This window comes from Bos grunniens, chromosome 16 (genome assembly GCF_055505025.1).
Source record: "Bos grunniens cultivar Pamir isolate PY7600 chromosome 16, Bosgru_T2T1.0, whole genome shotgun sequence".
Lineage (NCBI taxonomy): Eukaryota > Metazoa > Chordata > Mammalia > Artiodactyla > Bovidae > Bos > Bos grunniens.
Window position 1 is genome coordinate 68,360,528 of NC_141180.1, and position 19,110 is coordinate 68,379,637.

Sequence of the window (19,110 nt, forward strand, 5' to 3'; positions counted from 1 at the left end):
TAAAATGGTCTACATAGAGTTCTTGCACCTAGAATTAGGAATTAGGAATTTTTATGTTTTCTTAAATAGTACCTTGTTCTTAAAGTTTAATTTCTAACTGTGTTACTGGTGTATGCAAATACAACAATTTCTGCACACTGGCTAAAGTCAGCAAACTTGCTACATTCTCTCTTTTGTTGATACTGTTTATGTGTAAAACCTTGAATTTTCTGTATAAATGATTATATCTTGGACTTCTCTGGTGGCTCAGATGCTAAAGAATCCTCCAGCAATGCAGGAGACTCAGGTTTTATCCCTAGGTTGGGAAGATCCCCTGGAGAAGGGAATGGTAACCCACTCCAGTATTCTTGCCTGGAGAATTCCATGGACAGGGGAGCCTGGTGGGCTATATAGTCCGAGGTGTCCCAAAGAGTCAGAAATGATTGAGATACTAACACTTTCACTTTCACTTCATGATTATATCTTATGCACAGAATGCCAGTTTCTTACTGTGCTAGCATTAAAGTGTTTTCTTTTTCTTAATGTGTTCCTCGGGGCCTCCACTATCAGGAGACAAGGTAGTGACGCCATGCTAGCCTTGTTTCTGCGTGAAAGGAGATTGTCTATCTTTCAGCATTACACACATGTGCTAAGGGTTCAGCAATTTTATTCATCTTTTTAATTTAGCAAGTTTCACTTTACTAATACTCTTTTTTTGACTGTGTGTTTGCTCTGTTTAATCTCTTTGGTATCATATTCTTTTCCTCCCTTTATATCTTTGGATTTAATTTGCTGTTCCTTTTCCAAAATCTAACATTGAAATGGAGACTTGGTTTCTAGAATGATTTTTAAAATATATGCATATAAGTTTCATTGTAAATTTCCAATAAATATGGAAAGTGAGTTGAAAATAATCAGTTTTAATTATTCAACCTGAATTTCCCAGTATCTTCATTCAAAAATTAAATTCTTTAATAATTTTATAAATATTGTGTCGATTAAAATCATTTTCCTAAATCCTTAGACTTTGCCCTTCCTAACTTTCCATGTCTATTCTCCACTTTGGTGTGTGATATCCGATAAAAAGGGCTCCCCTGGTGGGTCAGAAATAAAGAATCTGCCTGCCAATGCAGAAGATGCAGGTTCGATCCCTGGCTCAGGAAGATCCCCCGAAGTAGGCGGATGGCAACCCACTCTGGTATTCTTGCCTTGTTGACAGAGGAGCCTGGTAGGCTACCATCTATGGGATCACAAGAGTCAGACATGACCTAGTGACTAAACCACTACCATCCTATCTCAAAACACACTGGATGCCTTCGCTACAGTTCTAGTTTTGGGGACACTCCACAGCTTGGCCAGGCGATGTCGGCTTACCCCATGCTTTGCAATCAACAGAACACTTGATCCGCCTCTTAGCTCCTGAAATCCCATTCTGTGAAAATTTTCCTCACAACTGTGGTTTTCTGGTTTGCTTACCAAATCCATTTTGTTTTGTATTTCTCTGCATCCTAATTTAAAGGATATCAGGGTTCTGAATGTTTTAAAGAGACGAAGTCTGTATCCACCTCCCGATCAAATCTCTCTGGTTTTTGGGTTTACACAGTAAGGTGAACTGTGACTTCAGTTTACAAGGGTGCCAGTGTTTCTCTGGGCTTCCCAGGTGGCTCCGTGCTAAAGAATACACCTGCCAATGCAGGAGACTCAGGCTCCATCCCTGGGTTGGGAAGATACCCTGGAGAAGGAAATGGCAACCTACTCCAGTATTCTTGCCATGGACAGAGGTCTTCATAGAACCATTCAACTTCAGCTTCTTCAGCATTACTGGTTGGGATATAGACTTGGATTACTGTGATACTGAATGGTTTGCGTTGGAAACGAAGAGAGATCATTCTGTCGTTTTTGAGATTGCATCCAAGTACTGCATTTCAGACTCTTTTGTTGACTATGATGGCTACTCCATTTCTTCAAAGGGAATCTTGCCCACAGTAGTAGATATAATGGTCATCTGAGTTAAATTCACCCATTCCAGTCCATTTTAGCTCACTGATTGCTAAAATGTCGATGTTCACTGTTGCTATCTCCTGTTTGACCACTTCCAATTTGCCTTGATTCATGGACCTAACATTCCAGGTTCCTATTCATTATTGTTCTTTACAGCATCAGACTTTACTTCCATCACCAGTCACATCCACAACTGCGTGTTGTTTTTGCTTTGCCTCCATCTCTTCATTCTTTCTGGAGTTATTTTTCCACTGATATCTAGGAGCATATTGGGCACCTACCAACCTGGGGGGTTCATCTTTCAGTGTAGTATCTTTTAGCCTTTTCATAATGTTGATGGAGTTCTCAAGGTAAGAATATTGAAGTGGTTTGCCATTCCCTTCTCCAGTGGACCACGTTTTGTCAGAACTCTCCACCATGACCCGTCTGTCTTGGGTGGCCCTACACAGCATGGTCATTTTTTCATTGAGCTAGACAAGGCTGTGGTCCATGTGATCAGTTTGATTAGTTTTCTGTGATTATGGTTTTTGTTCTGTTGGCCCTCTTAAGGATAAGGACTTCCCTGGTGGCTCAGATGGTAAAGCGTCTGCCTACAATGCGGGAGACCCGGGTTTAATCCCTGGGTCGGGAAGATTTCCTGGAGGAGGAAATGGCAACCCACTCCAGTACTCTTGCCTGGAAAATCCCATGGACGGAGGAGCCTAGTAGGCTACAGTCCATGGGGTCTCAAAGAGTCGGACACGACTGAGTGACTTCAATGTCAATGTCATGTCAAGGATAAGGATAAAAAGCTTATGGAAGCTTCCTGATGGAGAGACTGACTGAGAGGGAAACTGGGTCTTGTTCTGATGGCCTGGGCCTTGCTCAGTATTTCTTTAATCCAATTTTCTCTTGATGTGCACAAATTTCCTTGTACACACTACGACCCAGGAGAAAGGAGCAGTGACCCCAAAAGAGACTGACCCAGACTTGCCTGTGAGTGTCCAGGAGTCCCCAGCAGAGGCGCGGGTCAGCGGTGGCCTGCTGCAGGGTCGGGGGCACTCAGCACAGCAGTGTATGCATGGGACCTTTTGAAGGAGGTCCCCATTATCTTCAGTACCTCCACCATAGTTTGGCCTCAGGTCAAACAACCAGGAGGGAACACAGTCCTGCCCATCAACAGAAAATTGGATTAAAAGAACTGTAGTATTCATTCTTTATTACTCTGTACATAAATTTTCTGAAAACCCAAGACTTTCTATTACCATGTGTTCTGTTCTGCTCACATCCACACTTACCACTGTTTTAGTGCAGAGCATATTTTCCAGGGGTAAATCCTTCTTTATATCTCAGATTCATTTATCTCCAGGATCAACTTACTTCATCACAGATGACAAAATGCAGACAGTTCCTGCTGAGGCCCTGCTGTGTCATGGTTTCCCCGTTGCTAGGAACACACAGAAGCACCTTTCAGCTGCTGTAGATTCTCCTGTTAGTCTGTTAACTAAATATGGGTGAAGTTTTCTATGAGGAAAACATTACCAGTAAATGTCTTTAAAAAAAAAAATGGGGCCTGATTAAGTTGCTAAAGAATTGACTGGATCAAATTGCAACACAGTTGATGTTCAAAATTCGGCTTCTGACATGACACATCATAGACGTCCATCTAAACCAAATGTAATTCTCAAGCATGGTCCATGTCAAAAAAATAGTTGCTTATTGAAGCTGCCATGAAATCCACTCACCCACACTTGAACAAGCCTTACAGTTTTGACACCTTTCAGGCTTAGTCCAGATTCAGGGGACTTGGGGGGTTATTCTATGGTCTATAAAATTGGAAACATTTAAAATACAACATTACACAGATTTCAAAAAGTGCAGAAATTTTCAAAGACTTGATTTAATGTTATTTTGTTCTGTGAATCTTCAAAAAGGAAGTAGAAGGTTTCCTACTTCAAAAATTTACTTGGAGTGATGTAAACAACTCCAGAAGACATGGCTTAAGACACAAGGGTTTCATGTGTATTTGCAAGTAATTTGAGAAGCAGCATCATTACAACGTGGAGCTAGAGGCAGATAGCTTGAATTCTTCCCTAATCTCCATCAGTAATTAGCTGACAAGTAAATGCAAGTCCTTGAACAAAGCATTTCTGTCCCTAGGCTTCAATTTCTGACTTGTAAAATGGAGATAAAGTCAAAAGATTATTGTGAAAATCAATTAATTAATTCATAGTGAAATTGCTATATATTCTGAAAAGCACTATATGAATGAGATCATATTCTATTTTTATTATAATATTCCAGTATGTCTCCTTGAAGATTTGTAATAATTGATTTTTCTAACTAGAAGTCCTATGCTCTGAGTCTCTATTAGCACAAAAGGAAGCAATCTCCTGTATGGTACAGCTGTCTCACTACAGAACCAGGACATACAACTACATGACTCTGTGTGAAAGTCCTTCTACTTTTCAAATTTTAAAAAAAATGCTTTCAAATCAGGAATAAAGATATAAATTTACTCTCATGAAGCAATATAAAGACAAACCAAAAGCTATTTAAAAATGGTTCCTGTGGGGCAAGAATCTGAAATAGCAACTGAATGTCTGTATATGTACAAACTTGAGAACCCTGCAAAAGCCTTTGTTGTTGTTTGACTGTGGCCCCATGGACTGCAGCACACCAGGCTCCCTGTCCTTCACCATCTTCTGGAACTTGCTCAAACTCATTGAGTTCATTGAGTCGGTGATGCCATCCAATGCCTCCTCCTGTGTAGTCCCCTTCTCCTCCTGCCTTCAATCTTTCCCAGCATCAGGGTCTTTTCCAATTAGTCAGCTCTTCGCTTCAAATGGCCAAAGTATGGAAGCTTCAGTTTCAGCATCAGTCCTTCCAATGAATATTCAGAGTTGATTTCCTTTAGGATTGACTGGTTTCATCTCCTTGCAGTCCAAGGGACTCTCAAGAGTCTTCTACAGCACGACGGTTCAAAAACATCAGTTCTTCAAAGCTCAGCCTTCTTTATGGTCCAGCTCACATCCATACATGAATGACTACTGGAAAACCATAGCTTTGATTAGATGGACCTTGGTTGCCAGAGTAATATCTCTGCTTTTTAGTATATTGTGTAGGTTTGTCATAGCTTTTCTTCCAAGGAGCAAGTGTCTTTTAATTTCATGACTACAGTCATCATCTGCAGCAATTTTGGAGCCCAAGAAAATGAAATATATTCTGTCACTGTTTCCATTATTTTATCATCTATATGCTGTGAAGTGATGGGACTTGATGCCTTGATCTTAGTTTTTTAAATGTTTTAAGTGTTTTAAATGAGTTTTAAGCCAGCTTTTTCACTATCCTCTTTCACCTTCATCAAGAGGCTCTTTAGTTCCTCATTGCTTTCTTCCATAAGAGTGGTATCATCTGCATATCTGAGTTTACTGATATTTCTCCTGGCAATCTTGATTTCAACTTGTGATTCATTCAGCCTGGCATTTTGCATGATGTTCTCTGCATATAAAATAAATAAACAAGGCAACAATTATACAGAATTGATAGACTCCTTTCCCAATTTTGAACCAGGCTGCTGTTTCATGTTCAGTTCCAGCTGTTGCTTCTTGACCTGCATATAGGTTTCTCAGGACGCAGGTCAGGTGGTCTGGTATTCCCATCTCTTTAAGAATTTTCCACAGCTTGTTGTGATCCACACAGTCAAAAGGTTTAGCATAGTCAATGAAGCAGAAGTAGATGTTTTTCGGGAATTCTCTTGCTTTTTCTATGATCCAGTGGGTGTTGGCAATTTAATCTCTGGTTCCTCTGCCTTTTCTAAATCCAGCTTGTACATCTGGAAATTCTTGGTTCACGTACTATTGAAGCCTAGCTTGGAGGATTTTGAGCATGACTTTGCTGGCATGAGAAATGAGTGCAGTTGTGCAGTAGGCTGAGCATTCTTTCGCATTGCCTTTCTTTGGGATTGGAATGAAAACTGACCTTTTCCAGTCCTGGGGCCACTGCTGAGTTTTCCAAATTTGCTGGCATATTGAGTGTAGCACTTTCACAGCATCATCTTTTAGGATTTGAAATAGCTCAGCTGGAATTCCATCTTCTCCACTAGCTTTGTTCGTAGTGATGCTTCTTAAGGCCCACTTGACTTTGCATTCCAGCATGTCTGGTTCTAGGTGAGTGATCATGCCATCATGGTTATCTGGGTCATGAAGATCTTTTTTGTATAGTTCTTCTGTGTATTCTTGCCACCTCTTCTTAATATCTTCTGCTTCTGTTAGGGCCATACCATTTCTTCCTTTATTGTGCCCATCTTTGCACGAAATGTTCCCTTTGGTATCTCTAATTTTCTTGAAGAGACTTTTAGTCTTTCCCATTCTATTGTCTTCCTCTATTTCTTTGCATTGATCATTGAGGAAGCCTTTCTTATCTCTCCTTGCTATTCTTTGGAAATCTGCATTCAGGTGGGTATATCTTTCCTTTTCTCCTTTGCCTTTCACTTTTCTTCTTTTCTCAGCTATTTGTAAGGCCTCCTCAGACAACCATTTTGCCTTTTTGCTTTTCTTTTTCTTGGGGATGGTCTTGATCACTGCCTCCTATACAATGTCAGCAACCTCCATCCATAGTGCTCCAGGCACTCTATCAGGTCTAATCCCTTGAATCTATTTGTCACATAAGCTATATGTATAATTATTTCAGGAATACAAAGCTAAGCACTTTATAAAAATGAAAAAAAAAGAATCTAATTCTGTAACAAATTGTTGACATAAACACACAGAGAATTACTTCAAATAACTTTAAATGCAGTATGTTTACTGTCCATCGCTAGAGAGATACATCTTCAGGATAAAAACCACCACAAGAAAATTTCAAGCCGCAGTCAATAGCTTTATTGTTAATGATATTGCCATTGTTATTTTGAAATTACTGCCTGTGTAGGTTATAGGATAAATCAATAAGCAATTATGCTAACATCAAGTCACCAAGATTTTTGATATAAGAAATTATGGGAAGAAAAGTATAAAAACAGATAAATTAACACACTGTAACCAACATTTGAAATAGAAAAATCATTTTGGATATACACTTTTTTTTTTTTTTTGCTAAAAAATACTTCAATTATGGGCTGAATATTTGTTATCCACCACCCACCCCCAAATTCATGTTGAAATTCTAATCTCCAGTGTGTTATATTTAAAGATGGAGCTCCAGGGAGGTCAGTAGGTCCTAAGAGGGAGCCCTCATAAGAAGAGACAGGAAAGAAATGACATCGTCCCCTTTCATGTGATGATGAAACATGGTGGCCACCGACAAGCCAGGAGGTGGGCTCGCACCAGACACCAGATCTGCTGGCACCTTGATCTTGGGCTTCCCATTCTCCAGAACTGAGAAATAAATGTTGTTTAAACCATCTAGCCTATGCTATTTGTTACCGTAGCCTGAGCTGATGACACCTACCTATATTTATTTATCTTTTAAAAATATACATATTATGTAAGTACCTGTCCACTGAGAAGTTCCAGAAGCAGCAAGAAATGAGTAGCAAAGACCACCTCTGGGGCTTCGATTCTGGTGTTGGAACTTTATTTTGCTCCTTGGGAAACATTGATTCCAGGCCTGAGTGGAAAAAAAATATGTTAAATAAAGCTGTGACATCTTGTGCTTAAAAGCAAGAAAGCTGTCAAAGATCATAGGGGTCAAAGCAAAGAGACACTGGAAACAATGAGAGCAGTTCTCGTGGGCTAGTTTGTGGAACAGTTTAAGCATCACTAGAAATCACTGGAAAGGTCTGAAATGGATCTTATATATATGAAATCATGAATTAGTAATTATACAAAAAATAGCACACTCTTCACTTGTTACCTTTGATGGTTATGAGAAGCTTCAAAAAAATGGTTTAAAAAAGGGAAAGGATCAGGCATGATGTACCCTGTTCTTTCTGCGTGGTTTATTTCATGCCGTTTTTCAGGGTACCTATTGCTTCGACTTAGGACAGTTCATTCGGTCATCAGAGAGCCATAGTCACCATGGAAATAAAACCATTGTAGAAGGCACTGTTGATTCTAAGCCAGGTCAGCGGCTACCTCATCTCCCAATCCCTCTTCTCCCCAGAGCTTTACGTAGTAAATATCCTGCATGCTAAGCTTCATCACAGAATTTGCACCCAAGAGACCTAACTTATTGCAAGCAATGCTGCCATGTATGGTCTATGAAAGCAAACTCTAAGACAGGATTTTAGAACTGAATCTCTTGTTACCCAGTTGGCAATAAGAACCCCTTCACTTTGCCAATGGCAGTGGAGCTCAGACAAATCCTGGTATGGGAAGCAGTGTCATTGCTAACAATTTTCCCCAGTGTGGTTTCTGGTGGAGGGAAATGCATAGCTAATGCAGGCTATAAGACATCTGAGAAAAATGGGACAAACCGTAACCATAGGGAAGAGTTGGGTGAGCTTAAGTGATATTCTTGATTCCAGCTTGTGCTTCTTCCAGCCCAGTGTTTCTCATGATGTACTCTGCATATAAATTAAATAAGCAGGGTGACAATATACAGCCTTGACATACTCCTGTCCCTATTTGGAACCAGTCTGTTATTCCATGTCCAGTTCTAACTGTTGCTTCCTGACCTGCATACAGGTTTCTCAAGAAGCAGGTCAGGTGGTCTGGTATTCCCATCTCTTGAAGAATTTTCCACAGTTTATTGTGATCCACACAGTCAAGGGCTTTGGCATAGTCAATAAAGCAGAAATAGATGTTTTTCTGGAACTCTCTTGCTTTTTCCATGATCCAGCGGATGTTGGCAATTTGATCTCTGGTTCCTCTACCTTTTTTAAATCCAGCTTCAATATCTGGAAGTTCACAGTTCATGTATTGCTGAAGCCTGGCTTGGAGAATTTTAAGCATTACCTTACTAACGTGTGAGATGAGTGCAATTGTGAGGTAGTTTTAGCATTCTTTGCCATTGCCTTTCTTTGGAATTGGAATGAAAACTGACCTTTTCCAGTCCTGTGGCCACTCCTGAGTTTTCCAAATTTGCTGGCATATTGAGTGGAGCACTTGCACAGAGTCATCTTTCAGGGTTTGAAATAGCTCAACTGGTATTCCATCACCTCCACTAGCTTTGTTTGTAGTGATGCTTCCTAAGGCCCACTTGACTTCACATTCCAGGATGTCTGGCTCTAGGTGAGTGATCACAGCATCATGATTATCTGGGTTGTGAAGATCTTTTTTGTACAGTTCTTCTGTGTATTCTTGCCACTTCTTCTTAATATCTTCTGCTTCTGTTAGTTTCCTACCATTTCTGTCCTTTATTGTACCCATCTTTGCATGAAATGTTCTATTGGTATCTCTAATTTTCTTGAAGAGATCTCTAGTCTTTCCCATTCTATTGGGCTGGAGGAAGCACAAGCTGGAATCAAGATTGCCGGGAGAAATATCAGTCACCTCAGATATGTAGATGACACCACCCTTATGGCAGAAAGTGAAGAAGAACTAAAGAGCCTCTTGATGAGAGTGAAAGAGGAGAGTGAAAAAGTTGGCTTAAGGCTCAACATTCAGAAAACTAAGATCATGTCATCTGGTCCCATCACTTCATGGCAAAAAAAAAAAACAAACAAACAGTGGAAACAGTGTCAGACTTTATTTTTTTAGGCTCCAAAATCACTGCAGATGGTGACTGCAGCCATGAAATTAAAAGACACTTACTCCTTCGAAGAAAGTTATGACCAACCTAGATAGCATATTAAAAAGCAGAGACATTACTTTGCCAACAAAGTTTCGTCTAGTCAAGGCTATGGTTTTTCCTGTGGTCATGTATGGATGTGAGAGTTGGACTGTGAAGAAGGCTGAGTGCCGAAGAATTGATGCTTTTGAACTGTGGTGTTGGAGAAGACTCTTGAGAGTCCCTTGGACTGCAAGGAGATCCAACCAGTCCATTCTGAAGGAGATCAGTCCTGGGTGTTCTTTGGAAGGACTGATGTTGAAGCTGAAACTCCAATACTTTGGCCGCCTGATGCAAAGAGCTGACTCATTTGAAAAGACCCTGATGCTGGGAAAGATTGAGGGCAGGAGGAGAAGGGAACGATAGAGGATGAGATGTTTGGATGGCATCACCGAGTCAATGGACACAGGTTTGGGTGAACTCCGGGAGTTGGTTTTGGACAGGGAAGCCTGCCGTGCTGCAGTTCATGGGGTCGCAAAGAGTTGGACACGACTGAGCGACTGAACTGAACTGAACTGAAGTCATATTCTGGAAGAAAATAAAGTAAAAATTGATTATTTCAATTTTGCTTAATGCACCATAGTTAGGGATGCTTTCTGGAGAAAATAATTGGGTAGGAAAATGCATAATGGAATGACATTCTCTCCATGTATGTCAACTAAAACACACTGTGTTGTACAATTATTAATGTAATTTCTTTTTTCCCCCTTGGTATACTTCTTTTTTAAATTAATTAATTAATTGATTGATTTTAATTGGAGGCTAATTACTTTACATATTATGGTGGTTTTTATAATTCATTGACATGAATCAGCCATGGGCATACATGTGTCCCACCATCCTGAAGCCCCCTCCCACCTCCCTCCCCATCCTATCCCTCTGGGTTGTCTCAGAGCACCAGCTTTGTGTGCCCTGCTTCATGCATCAAATTTGTGCTGGTCATCTATTTTTACATATGGTAATATACACGTTTTGATGCTATTCTCTAATATCATCCTACTCTCGCCTTCTCCAACATAGTCCTAAAGTCTGTTCTTTACATCTGTGCTTCTTTTGCTGTCTCGCATATAGAGTTGGCATTACCATCTTTCTAAATTCCATATATATGCATTAATATACTGTATTGGTGTTTCTCTTTCTGGCTTACTTCACTCTGTGTAATAGGCTCTAGTTTCATCCACCTCATTAGAAATGACTCAAATGTGCTATTCTTTATAGCTGAGTAATACTCCATTGTGTATATGTACAACAGCTTTCTCATCCATTTGTCTGCTGATGGACATCTAGGTTGCTTCCGTGTCCTGGCTATTGTAAACAGTGCTGCGATGAACATTCAGGTACACGTGTCTCTTTCAATTCTGGTTTCCTCGGTGTGTATGCCCAAGGTGGGATTGCTGGGTCGTATGGCAGTTCTAGTTCCAGTTTTTTAAGGAATCTCCACACTGTTCTCCATAGTGGCTGTACTAGTTTGCATTCCCACCAACAGTGTAAGAGGGTTCCCTTTTCTCTACACCCTCTCCAGCATTTATTGCTTATAGACTTTTTGATGGCATCCATTCTGACCATCATGTTATGGTACCTCATAGTGGTTTTGATTTGCATTTCTCTGATAATGAGTGATGTTGAGCATCTTTTTATGTGTTTGTTAGCCATCTGTATGTCTTCTTTGGACAAATGTCTGTTTAGTCCTTTGGCCCAGTTTTTGATTGAGTTGTTTATTTTTCTGGTATTGAGACGCATGAGTTGCTTGTATATTTTGGAGATTAATTATTTGTTATTTCAATTTTGCTTAAGCACCATAATTAGGGATGCTTTCTGGAGAAAATAATTGGTTAGGAAAATACATAATGGAATGACATTCTGTCCATGTATGTCAACTAAAAGACACCATGTTGTATAATTATTAATGTAATTTCTATTTTGAAAAACGATCTAGATAGTTCTGTGTATTGCATGCTGTGTCACTTCAGTTATGTCCAAATCTGCAACCCCATGGGCTGTAGCCCACCAGGCTCCTCTGTCCATGGGATTCTCCAGAGAATGGAATAGGTTGCCAAGCCCTCTCCAGGGGATCTTCCCTACCCAGGGTTCGAATCTGCATCTCCTACATTGGCAGGTAGGTTCTTTACCACTAGCGCCACCTGGGAAGCCCGTATAGATAATTTAAAAGTAAGGGAAAATGGAAAAAAAAAAATGTATATATATTCACACACATAAAAAAAGTTCACAGTGATCATTTTTAAAGAGGAAAAGAAATATTAACTCTATTTTACATATTTCTATGCCTTTTGATTTTTTAGTAATGAGTGTGTATTAATGTTAAGTGGGATGAAGTATTAAATTCCTTCTTAAAGAATTTAATATGTATGTATATATGTATAAATTTATATGTATACATATGCATGTGTCTGTTTTAACACATATTCTTACTTAATGAGATAAAGTATAAATATTTCTTTTAAAAAAGAATATCACTGTCTGTTTTATAAGATTTAGTAATCTGTTCCTATCATCTCTTTCTCCCACCCTATGAAAATAAATTTTTAATTCTTTATGAGGCCATGAATTTCTCAAAGATAGGTTCCCTGACCGTAAAGAATTTCTGTAAAATTAACCTTCATCTTTTATGGATTTAAAACAATATTTACCCTAACCCCATTCAAGTAAGAGCATTTATTAAATTATTTTGTAATGAACATTAAATTTAACTGTAACTTGTGCTCCAAAGAAACATGTAAAAAATTACAGGAGACCAGCCCCAGTGAGAATACATGGTTAAACTCCAAAAACATAGTTTAAAATCATCAGAGAGTTGAGGATGGAAAGAAACCTAAAGGAACAAAATCCAAAAAGTGTTGAGCTCTTCCTGGTAGAGATTTGAGACAAATTGCTTTCCTTTATGAGAAAATAGTGTAGAAATAGGAGAAAACTACCACAGACTAGAGTCAGAGGAAACAGTCCAAACTCTTCAGTTCTCTCTCAGTGACCGAGCAAGGGCTGGTGCAATGAATTAGAATCGTAAGGAGCCCTGGCCTCGGAGCAAGTCACTCCAGCCCGCCATTTCCTCATAGAGTTCCTTCAGGTAAAGAAGGTACAGCTGGGGACAGGGCGAGGCGCACAGGGCCTTCCCTACGAGAAGCACCCGTGCAGAGGCCTGAGGACCCGGCAAGTCCATCTGAGGCACTTAAGGCTCTCGGTGGATGCCAGCAATTGCTGCTGAAGTTTGGTGGTGAGACAGGAAGATGAAGAGAGATCTCCCAAGGGTCAGAGAACTAAGAGTGTGAATAAATAACCAGGAGTACTCTGAGCAATTAAAAAGTCTAGAAGCCAGGGTACAGAAAGTAATTTGGCTGTAAAGTATGAGGAGAGCCTTGAGATCTTGCCAGAGCTCAGATCCGAGTCCTCGTGAAGGGAAAGTCCTGATCCAGCCTTCAAAACGTTTGAAGTCAGTAGTGATCTAAACCTTACTAAAGCTTTAGCAAAGCAGAGACAGCTGAAATTAACCAGGTTATACTGATTTAGTTGTCAATGCTCGAGGCTTGACAGAAAAACGTCTTGATTCAGGGGCAGAGGGTAGTAAATAATATTACTTCAGTCTTTACTAGCCTTTAAATCTCAATCCCCATTATAAAGTCCAGAATTTTGAATCATCCAAAGTGAGAAGTGATCTGTTTAAAAGAATAAATAGTCAATAGAAACAAGCACACAGATGGCATGTTGGAATTATCACAGGCAATTCAAAATATTATAATAAATATTTAAAAGAATCTAGTAGAAATGGCATTATTCAATACATGGAAACTGTTGCTGAAATACAGCAAAAAGATGGAAACTATTAAAAAACAAATACACGTACATGCTAGAAAAAAAGAAATGTAGTATCAGAAATAAAAATTTCAGTTCAGTTCAGTCGCTCAGTCGTGTCCGACTCTTTGCGACCCCATGAACCGCAGCATGCCAGGCCTCCCTGTCCATCACCAACTCCTGGAGTCCACCCAAACTCATGTCCATTGAGTCGGTGATGCCATCCAACCATCTCATCCTCTGTCATCCCCTTCTCCTCCTGCCCTCAATCTTTCCCAGCATCAGGGTCTTTTCAAATGAGTCAGCTCTTTGCATCAGGTAGCCAAAGTATTGGAGTTTCAGCTTCAACATCAGTCCTTCCAAAGAACACCCAGGACTGATCTCCTTTAGGATGGACTGGTTGGATCTCCTTGCAGTCCAAGGGACTCTCAAGAGTCTTCTCCACCACCACAGTTTCAGTGGCTAATCAGGAAACTGGACACAGTGGATTTTCAAGTCATTTTCTTGAATACAGATCAACTGAAATTATCAAAACTGATGTACAAAAAGAAAAAGAAGAGACTATTCAAGGTCTATGTGGTGATACCAAACTTTCTGACATACATTAATTGAAGTTTCACCAGAAGAGAAAAGAGAGAATTAATTAATACAAGAACAAGAAAAAATAGGAAAGTAACTCATTAGAAGAGATGATGGCCAAAAATGCTCAAAAATTGATGAAAGAAATTGACCTATATCAGTTAAACATCTTAGCAAACACTAAGCAGAATAATTCTAAAAACTCACACCTGGTCATGTCTTAGTGAAACTGTTGAAGACTAAACAAATAGAGTATACCTTAAAAAAAGAGGAAAGTTCCAGTTCTGAAAACCTAATGGTAAAGTGACCTGTGTGGGAATGATCCTCCTATAGATAACAATCACAAACTCAAAACAAACATTTTTATAAAAACAATGTGAAGGCATTGGTTGTGATTGTTGTTCAGTCACCAAGTCCTGTCTGACTCTTTGTGACCCCATGGACTGCAGCACACCAGACTCCTCTGTCTTCATCTATCTCCCAGAGTTTCCTCAAATTCATGTCCATTGAATTGGTGATGCTGTCTAATCACTTCATCCTGCTGCCCTCTTCTCCTCCCGCCTTCAATCTTTCCCAGCATCAGAGTCTTTTCCAATGAGTCCTCTCTTTGCAACAGGTGGCCAAAGTATTGAAGCTTCAGCTTCAGCATCAGTCCTTCCAATGAATATTGAGGGTTGATTTTCTTTAGGATTGACTGGTTGGATCCCCTTGCAGTCCAAGGAACTCTCAAAAGAGTCTTGTCCAGCACCACAATTCAATTGTTTGGTGCTCAGCCTTCTTTACGGTCCAGTTATCACATCCAAAAATGACTACTGGGAAAACCATTGCTTTGACTACATGACATTTGTCTTCAAAGTGATGTCTCTGCTTTTTAATACATTGTCTAGATTTGTCATAGATTTCCTTCCAAGGAGAAAGTGTCTTTTAATTTCACAGCTACAGTCACTGTCCACATTGACTTTGGAGCCCAAGAAAATAAAGTCTTTCACTGTTTCTATTGTTTCCCCATCTATATGCCATGAAGTGATGTGACCGGATGCCATGATCTTGGTTTTCTGAATGGTGAGTTTTAAGCCAGCTTTTTCACACTCCTTTTTTACCCTCATCAAAAGCCCACTTAGTTCCTCTTCACTTTCTGCCATTAGTGTGGTATTATCTGCATATCTGAGGTTGCTGACATTTCTCCTGGAAATCTTGATTCCAGTTTGTGACTCATCCAGCCTGGCATTTCACAGTGTTAGACAACAACAACAACAAAACAGAAAACTGGTGAGGAGTCGATCTTTGAGAAAAGGGAATTGCACTGGGTGATATGCATGTTACGGGCTTTCTGCAACACAGCACTTTATGGAATGTTTACTGCAGTGTGGTTAGAACTCAAGCAAAAGGCCAATTCCTTTTTTTTTCTTTTCCTTTTCAAGTATAAAATTTTATATCTATAAAGTTATATATCATATTATATACTTTATTTTTTCCCATTGCTATCCTATAAATACATTCTTCAGTACCATATTTCCATGGTTCTGCATATATGCATTAAAGTACGATATTTATCTTTCTCTTTCTGACTTACTTCACTTTGTATAATAGGCTCTAGGTTCATCCACTTCATTAGAACTGACTCAAAATGCATTCCTTTGTATGCTCGAGTAGTATTCCATTGTGTATAGGTACCACTACTTCTTTATCCATTCATCTGTTGAAGGACATCTAGGTTGCTTCCATGTTCTAGCTATTGTAAGTAGTGCTACAATGAACAATGGGATACATGTGTCTTTTTCAATTTTGGTTTCCTACAGGTACATGCCTAGGAGTGGGATTGCTGGGTCATATGGTGGTTTTATTCCCAGTTTTTAAAGGACTCTTCATACCATCTTCCACAGCGGCTGCATCAATTTACATTCCCACCAACAGTGCAAGAGGGTTCCCTTTTCTCCACACCCTCTCCAGCATTCATTGCTTGTAGACTTTTTGATGATGGCCATTCTGACTGGTGTGAGGTGATATCTCATTGTGGTTTTGATTTGCATTTCTCTAATAATGAGCTATGTTGAGCATCTTTTCATGTGTTTGTTAGCCATCTGTATGTCTTCTTTGGAGAAATGTCTGTTTAGATCTTTTCCCCACTTTTTTGATTGGGTTGTTTGTTTTTCTGGCATTGAGTTGTATGAGCTGCTTGTATATTTTGGAAATTAATCCTTTGTCAGTTGTTTAATTTGCTATTATTTTCTCCCATTCTGAAAGTTGTCTTTTCACCTTGCTTATAGTTTCCTTTGCTGTGCAAAAGCTTTTAGGTTTAATCAGGTCCCACTTGTTTACTTTTGTTTTTATTTCCATTACTCTAGGAGGTGGGTCATAGAGGATCTTGCTTTCATTTATGTCATCAAGTGTTCTGCCTATGTTTTCCTCTAAGAGGAAATACGTAAGAGCTTATAGAAAAACCCAAACAGATTTTTGGCCAACTTAACAGCTACAGACACAGATACAGTCATACAATGGAAAGCTACTCAGTTATAAAAGATAACAAGCTATTCATACACACAGCATGGATACATCTCAGAAACATTATACAGAGCGAAAAAAGCCAGACACTAAAGCAGAAAACTAAGGTCTCATTGGACTGAGATGTCAGCGAATATGATTCAGAACTTCCAAAGAAGGTAGAAATTAGGGGGGGCAATACCAGAAAGGGGGGAGCCAGAGAGCAAGTAGGCTCAAAATCTGAGAAAAACTCCCCTCAAACCCTTGGCTGAGCCCTGATCTGTGGTCCCTGTGCTTTTCCCCAAGAAGCACAGTGGAAATCAGAAGTAGGCTGGCTCAAAGGACTGACCAGAGATTTTTTAAACTTTTTATTTTGTATTGGGGTATAGCTGATTAACAATGCTGTGATAGTTTCAGGTGAACAGCAAAGGGACTCAGCCACACACATGAAGTGAAGTCGCTCAGTCGTGTCCGACTCTTTGCGACCCCGTGGACTGTAGCCTACCGGGCTCCTCCATCCATGGGATTTTCCAGGCAAGAATACTGGAGTGGGTTGCCATTTCCTTCTCCAGGGGAACCTCCCAACCCAGGGATAGAACCCAGGTCTCCTGCATTGTAGGCAGATGCTTTACCCTCTGAGCCACAAGGAAAGCCACACACATACATGTATCCATTTTCCCCTAAACTCCTCTACCATCCAGGCTGACACATAATATTGAGTAGAGTCCCATGTGCTGTATGATAGGTCCTTGTTGGCTGTCCATTTGTAATACAGCAGTTATGTACATGTCCATCCCAACTGTCCCTTCCTTTATCCTTCCGCCTGGCAACCATAAGTTCATTCTCTAAGTCTGTGAGTCTCTTTCTCTTCTGTAAGCTCATTTGTATCATTTCTTTCTAGATTCCACTTATAAGGCATGTCATACGAGTTTTCTCCTTCTCTGTCTGACTACACTCAGTATGACAATCTCTAGGTCAACCATGTGGCTACAAATGGCATTATTTAAGGAACCTCCATATTGTTCTTCATAGTGGTTGTACCAACTTACATTCACACAACAGTATAGGAGGGTTCCATTCTCTCCACATCCTCTCCAGGATTCATTGTTTGTGGATTTTTTGATGATAGCCATTCTGGCTGGTGTGAGGTGATATCTCATTCTAGTTTTGATTTGCATTTTTCTAATGATTAGCAATGTTGAACATCTTTTCATGCACCTCTTGGCCATCTGTATGTCTTCTTTGAAGAAATATCCATTTAGGTCTTCTGTCCATTTTTTGATTGGGTTGTCTACTTTGATGCTGATAAACACCATTTATAAATTTATTTATAAATGTATAAAGCTATTATTTTTATTTTTTATAAAGCTATTAAAAGCTATGAGCTATTTATAAATTATGGAGACTAAGCCCTTTTTGGTCATATCATTTGCAAATATTTTATGCCAACTGTGGGTTGCCTTTTTGTTTTATTGTTTCCTTTGCTGTGCAAAAGTTTTTGAGCTTAGGTAGGTTCCATTTGTTTATTTTTGTTTTTATTTCCATCATTCTGGGAGACAAATAGAAAAAGATATTGTTGACTAGAGATTTAAACTGCTGCCTACAAAACAGAAGACAGAGTATACAGTGTTAGTTCATACAAAGAGCAGACTGTAATAACCTCAGGCTTTCCAGGGCATCACAAATTGCCATGTTTTAGGAGTAAAAACAATATCGCAAGACCAAGAAACTTCTCCCAGAAGAAGGAAAGACCGAAATGTACTTTCCCTAACAAAGCCTAAAATCAAGCCTCCATAAGTTCAAAATTCTCAGCCAGTAGTTGAACTGCCTGCTAAAAAATAATTAATATTCTTCAGAAGAAGATAGTAAAATACAATCTCTACAGAATTTTGTCCATAATATACTGTACACAATAAACATTTACTGGGCATTGAAAGGAAAAACAGATAGACTAGATCCTCCACAATTGCAGGGGTCATTTCTTTAAAATAAAATCTCTTTATATATATTGATTCTATTGTCTGGAGAACCCTGAGAGATAGACACAGATATAGATGTAGATAGTTTATCTATTTATTTCAATGACTAATATAGTCATGCAATGGAAAACTACTCAGTCATAAAAAGGGAATAAACTAGTCATACATTCAACATGCATAAATCTCATCAACACTGCATTGAGTTTAAAAAGCCAAGTACAAAATAATGCATATTTTATCATTTCATTTATATGAAGTTGAAAGACAGATGAAACTAATTTATGACAATAGAAATAAGAAAATAGGGCCGGTCTGGGGAAGGTGGGTGTGGCTATGCATTGGTTGCAAATAGACAGGAAACACACCCTCTGGAGTGATGGATGAGCACCCCATCTTGCCTTGGCAGGTACCACATGGGTATGTACTTTGTCAAAACTCAGAGAACTAAATGGTTAAGATCCATGTATTTCATTCTGTGTAGGTTACACCTTTAAAAATTAGCATGTGAAAAATTACCTATTCCTTCAAATTTTCATCTATGTATCTATGCATAAATTTATTTCAAATATGAATCTTCAAAAACCAATTAAGTCTT

The 19,110-nt window shown here is 39.3% G+C and overlaps 1 protein-coding gene across 2 annotated transcripts in view; it reads right to left on the minus strand.

Annotated features, from left to right (window-relative positions):
* Positions 1–2,953: 2,953 nt before the first annotated feature.
* The window catches only part of LOC147356961 (uncharacterized), a 356,040-nt gene continuing 339,883 nt past the window's right edge, over positions 2,954–19,110 (minus strand). For both annotated transcript variants that reach the window (XM_086345354.1, XM_086345349.1), the window contains 3 exons: positions 7,455–7,569; positions 3,340–3,463; positions 2,954–3,128 (listed from right to left, as the gene is read on the minus strand). In XM_086345354.1, coding sequence (XP_086201480.1) covers positions 7,536–7,569 — 34 coding nt within the window. In that variant the 3' untranslated portion in view covers positions 2,954–3,128; positions 3,340–3,463; positions 7,455–7,535. The remainder of the gene's footprint in view (positions 3,129–3,339; positions 3,464–7,454; positions 7,570–19,110) is intronic.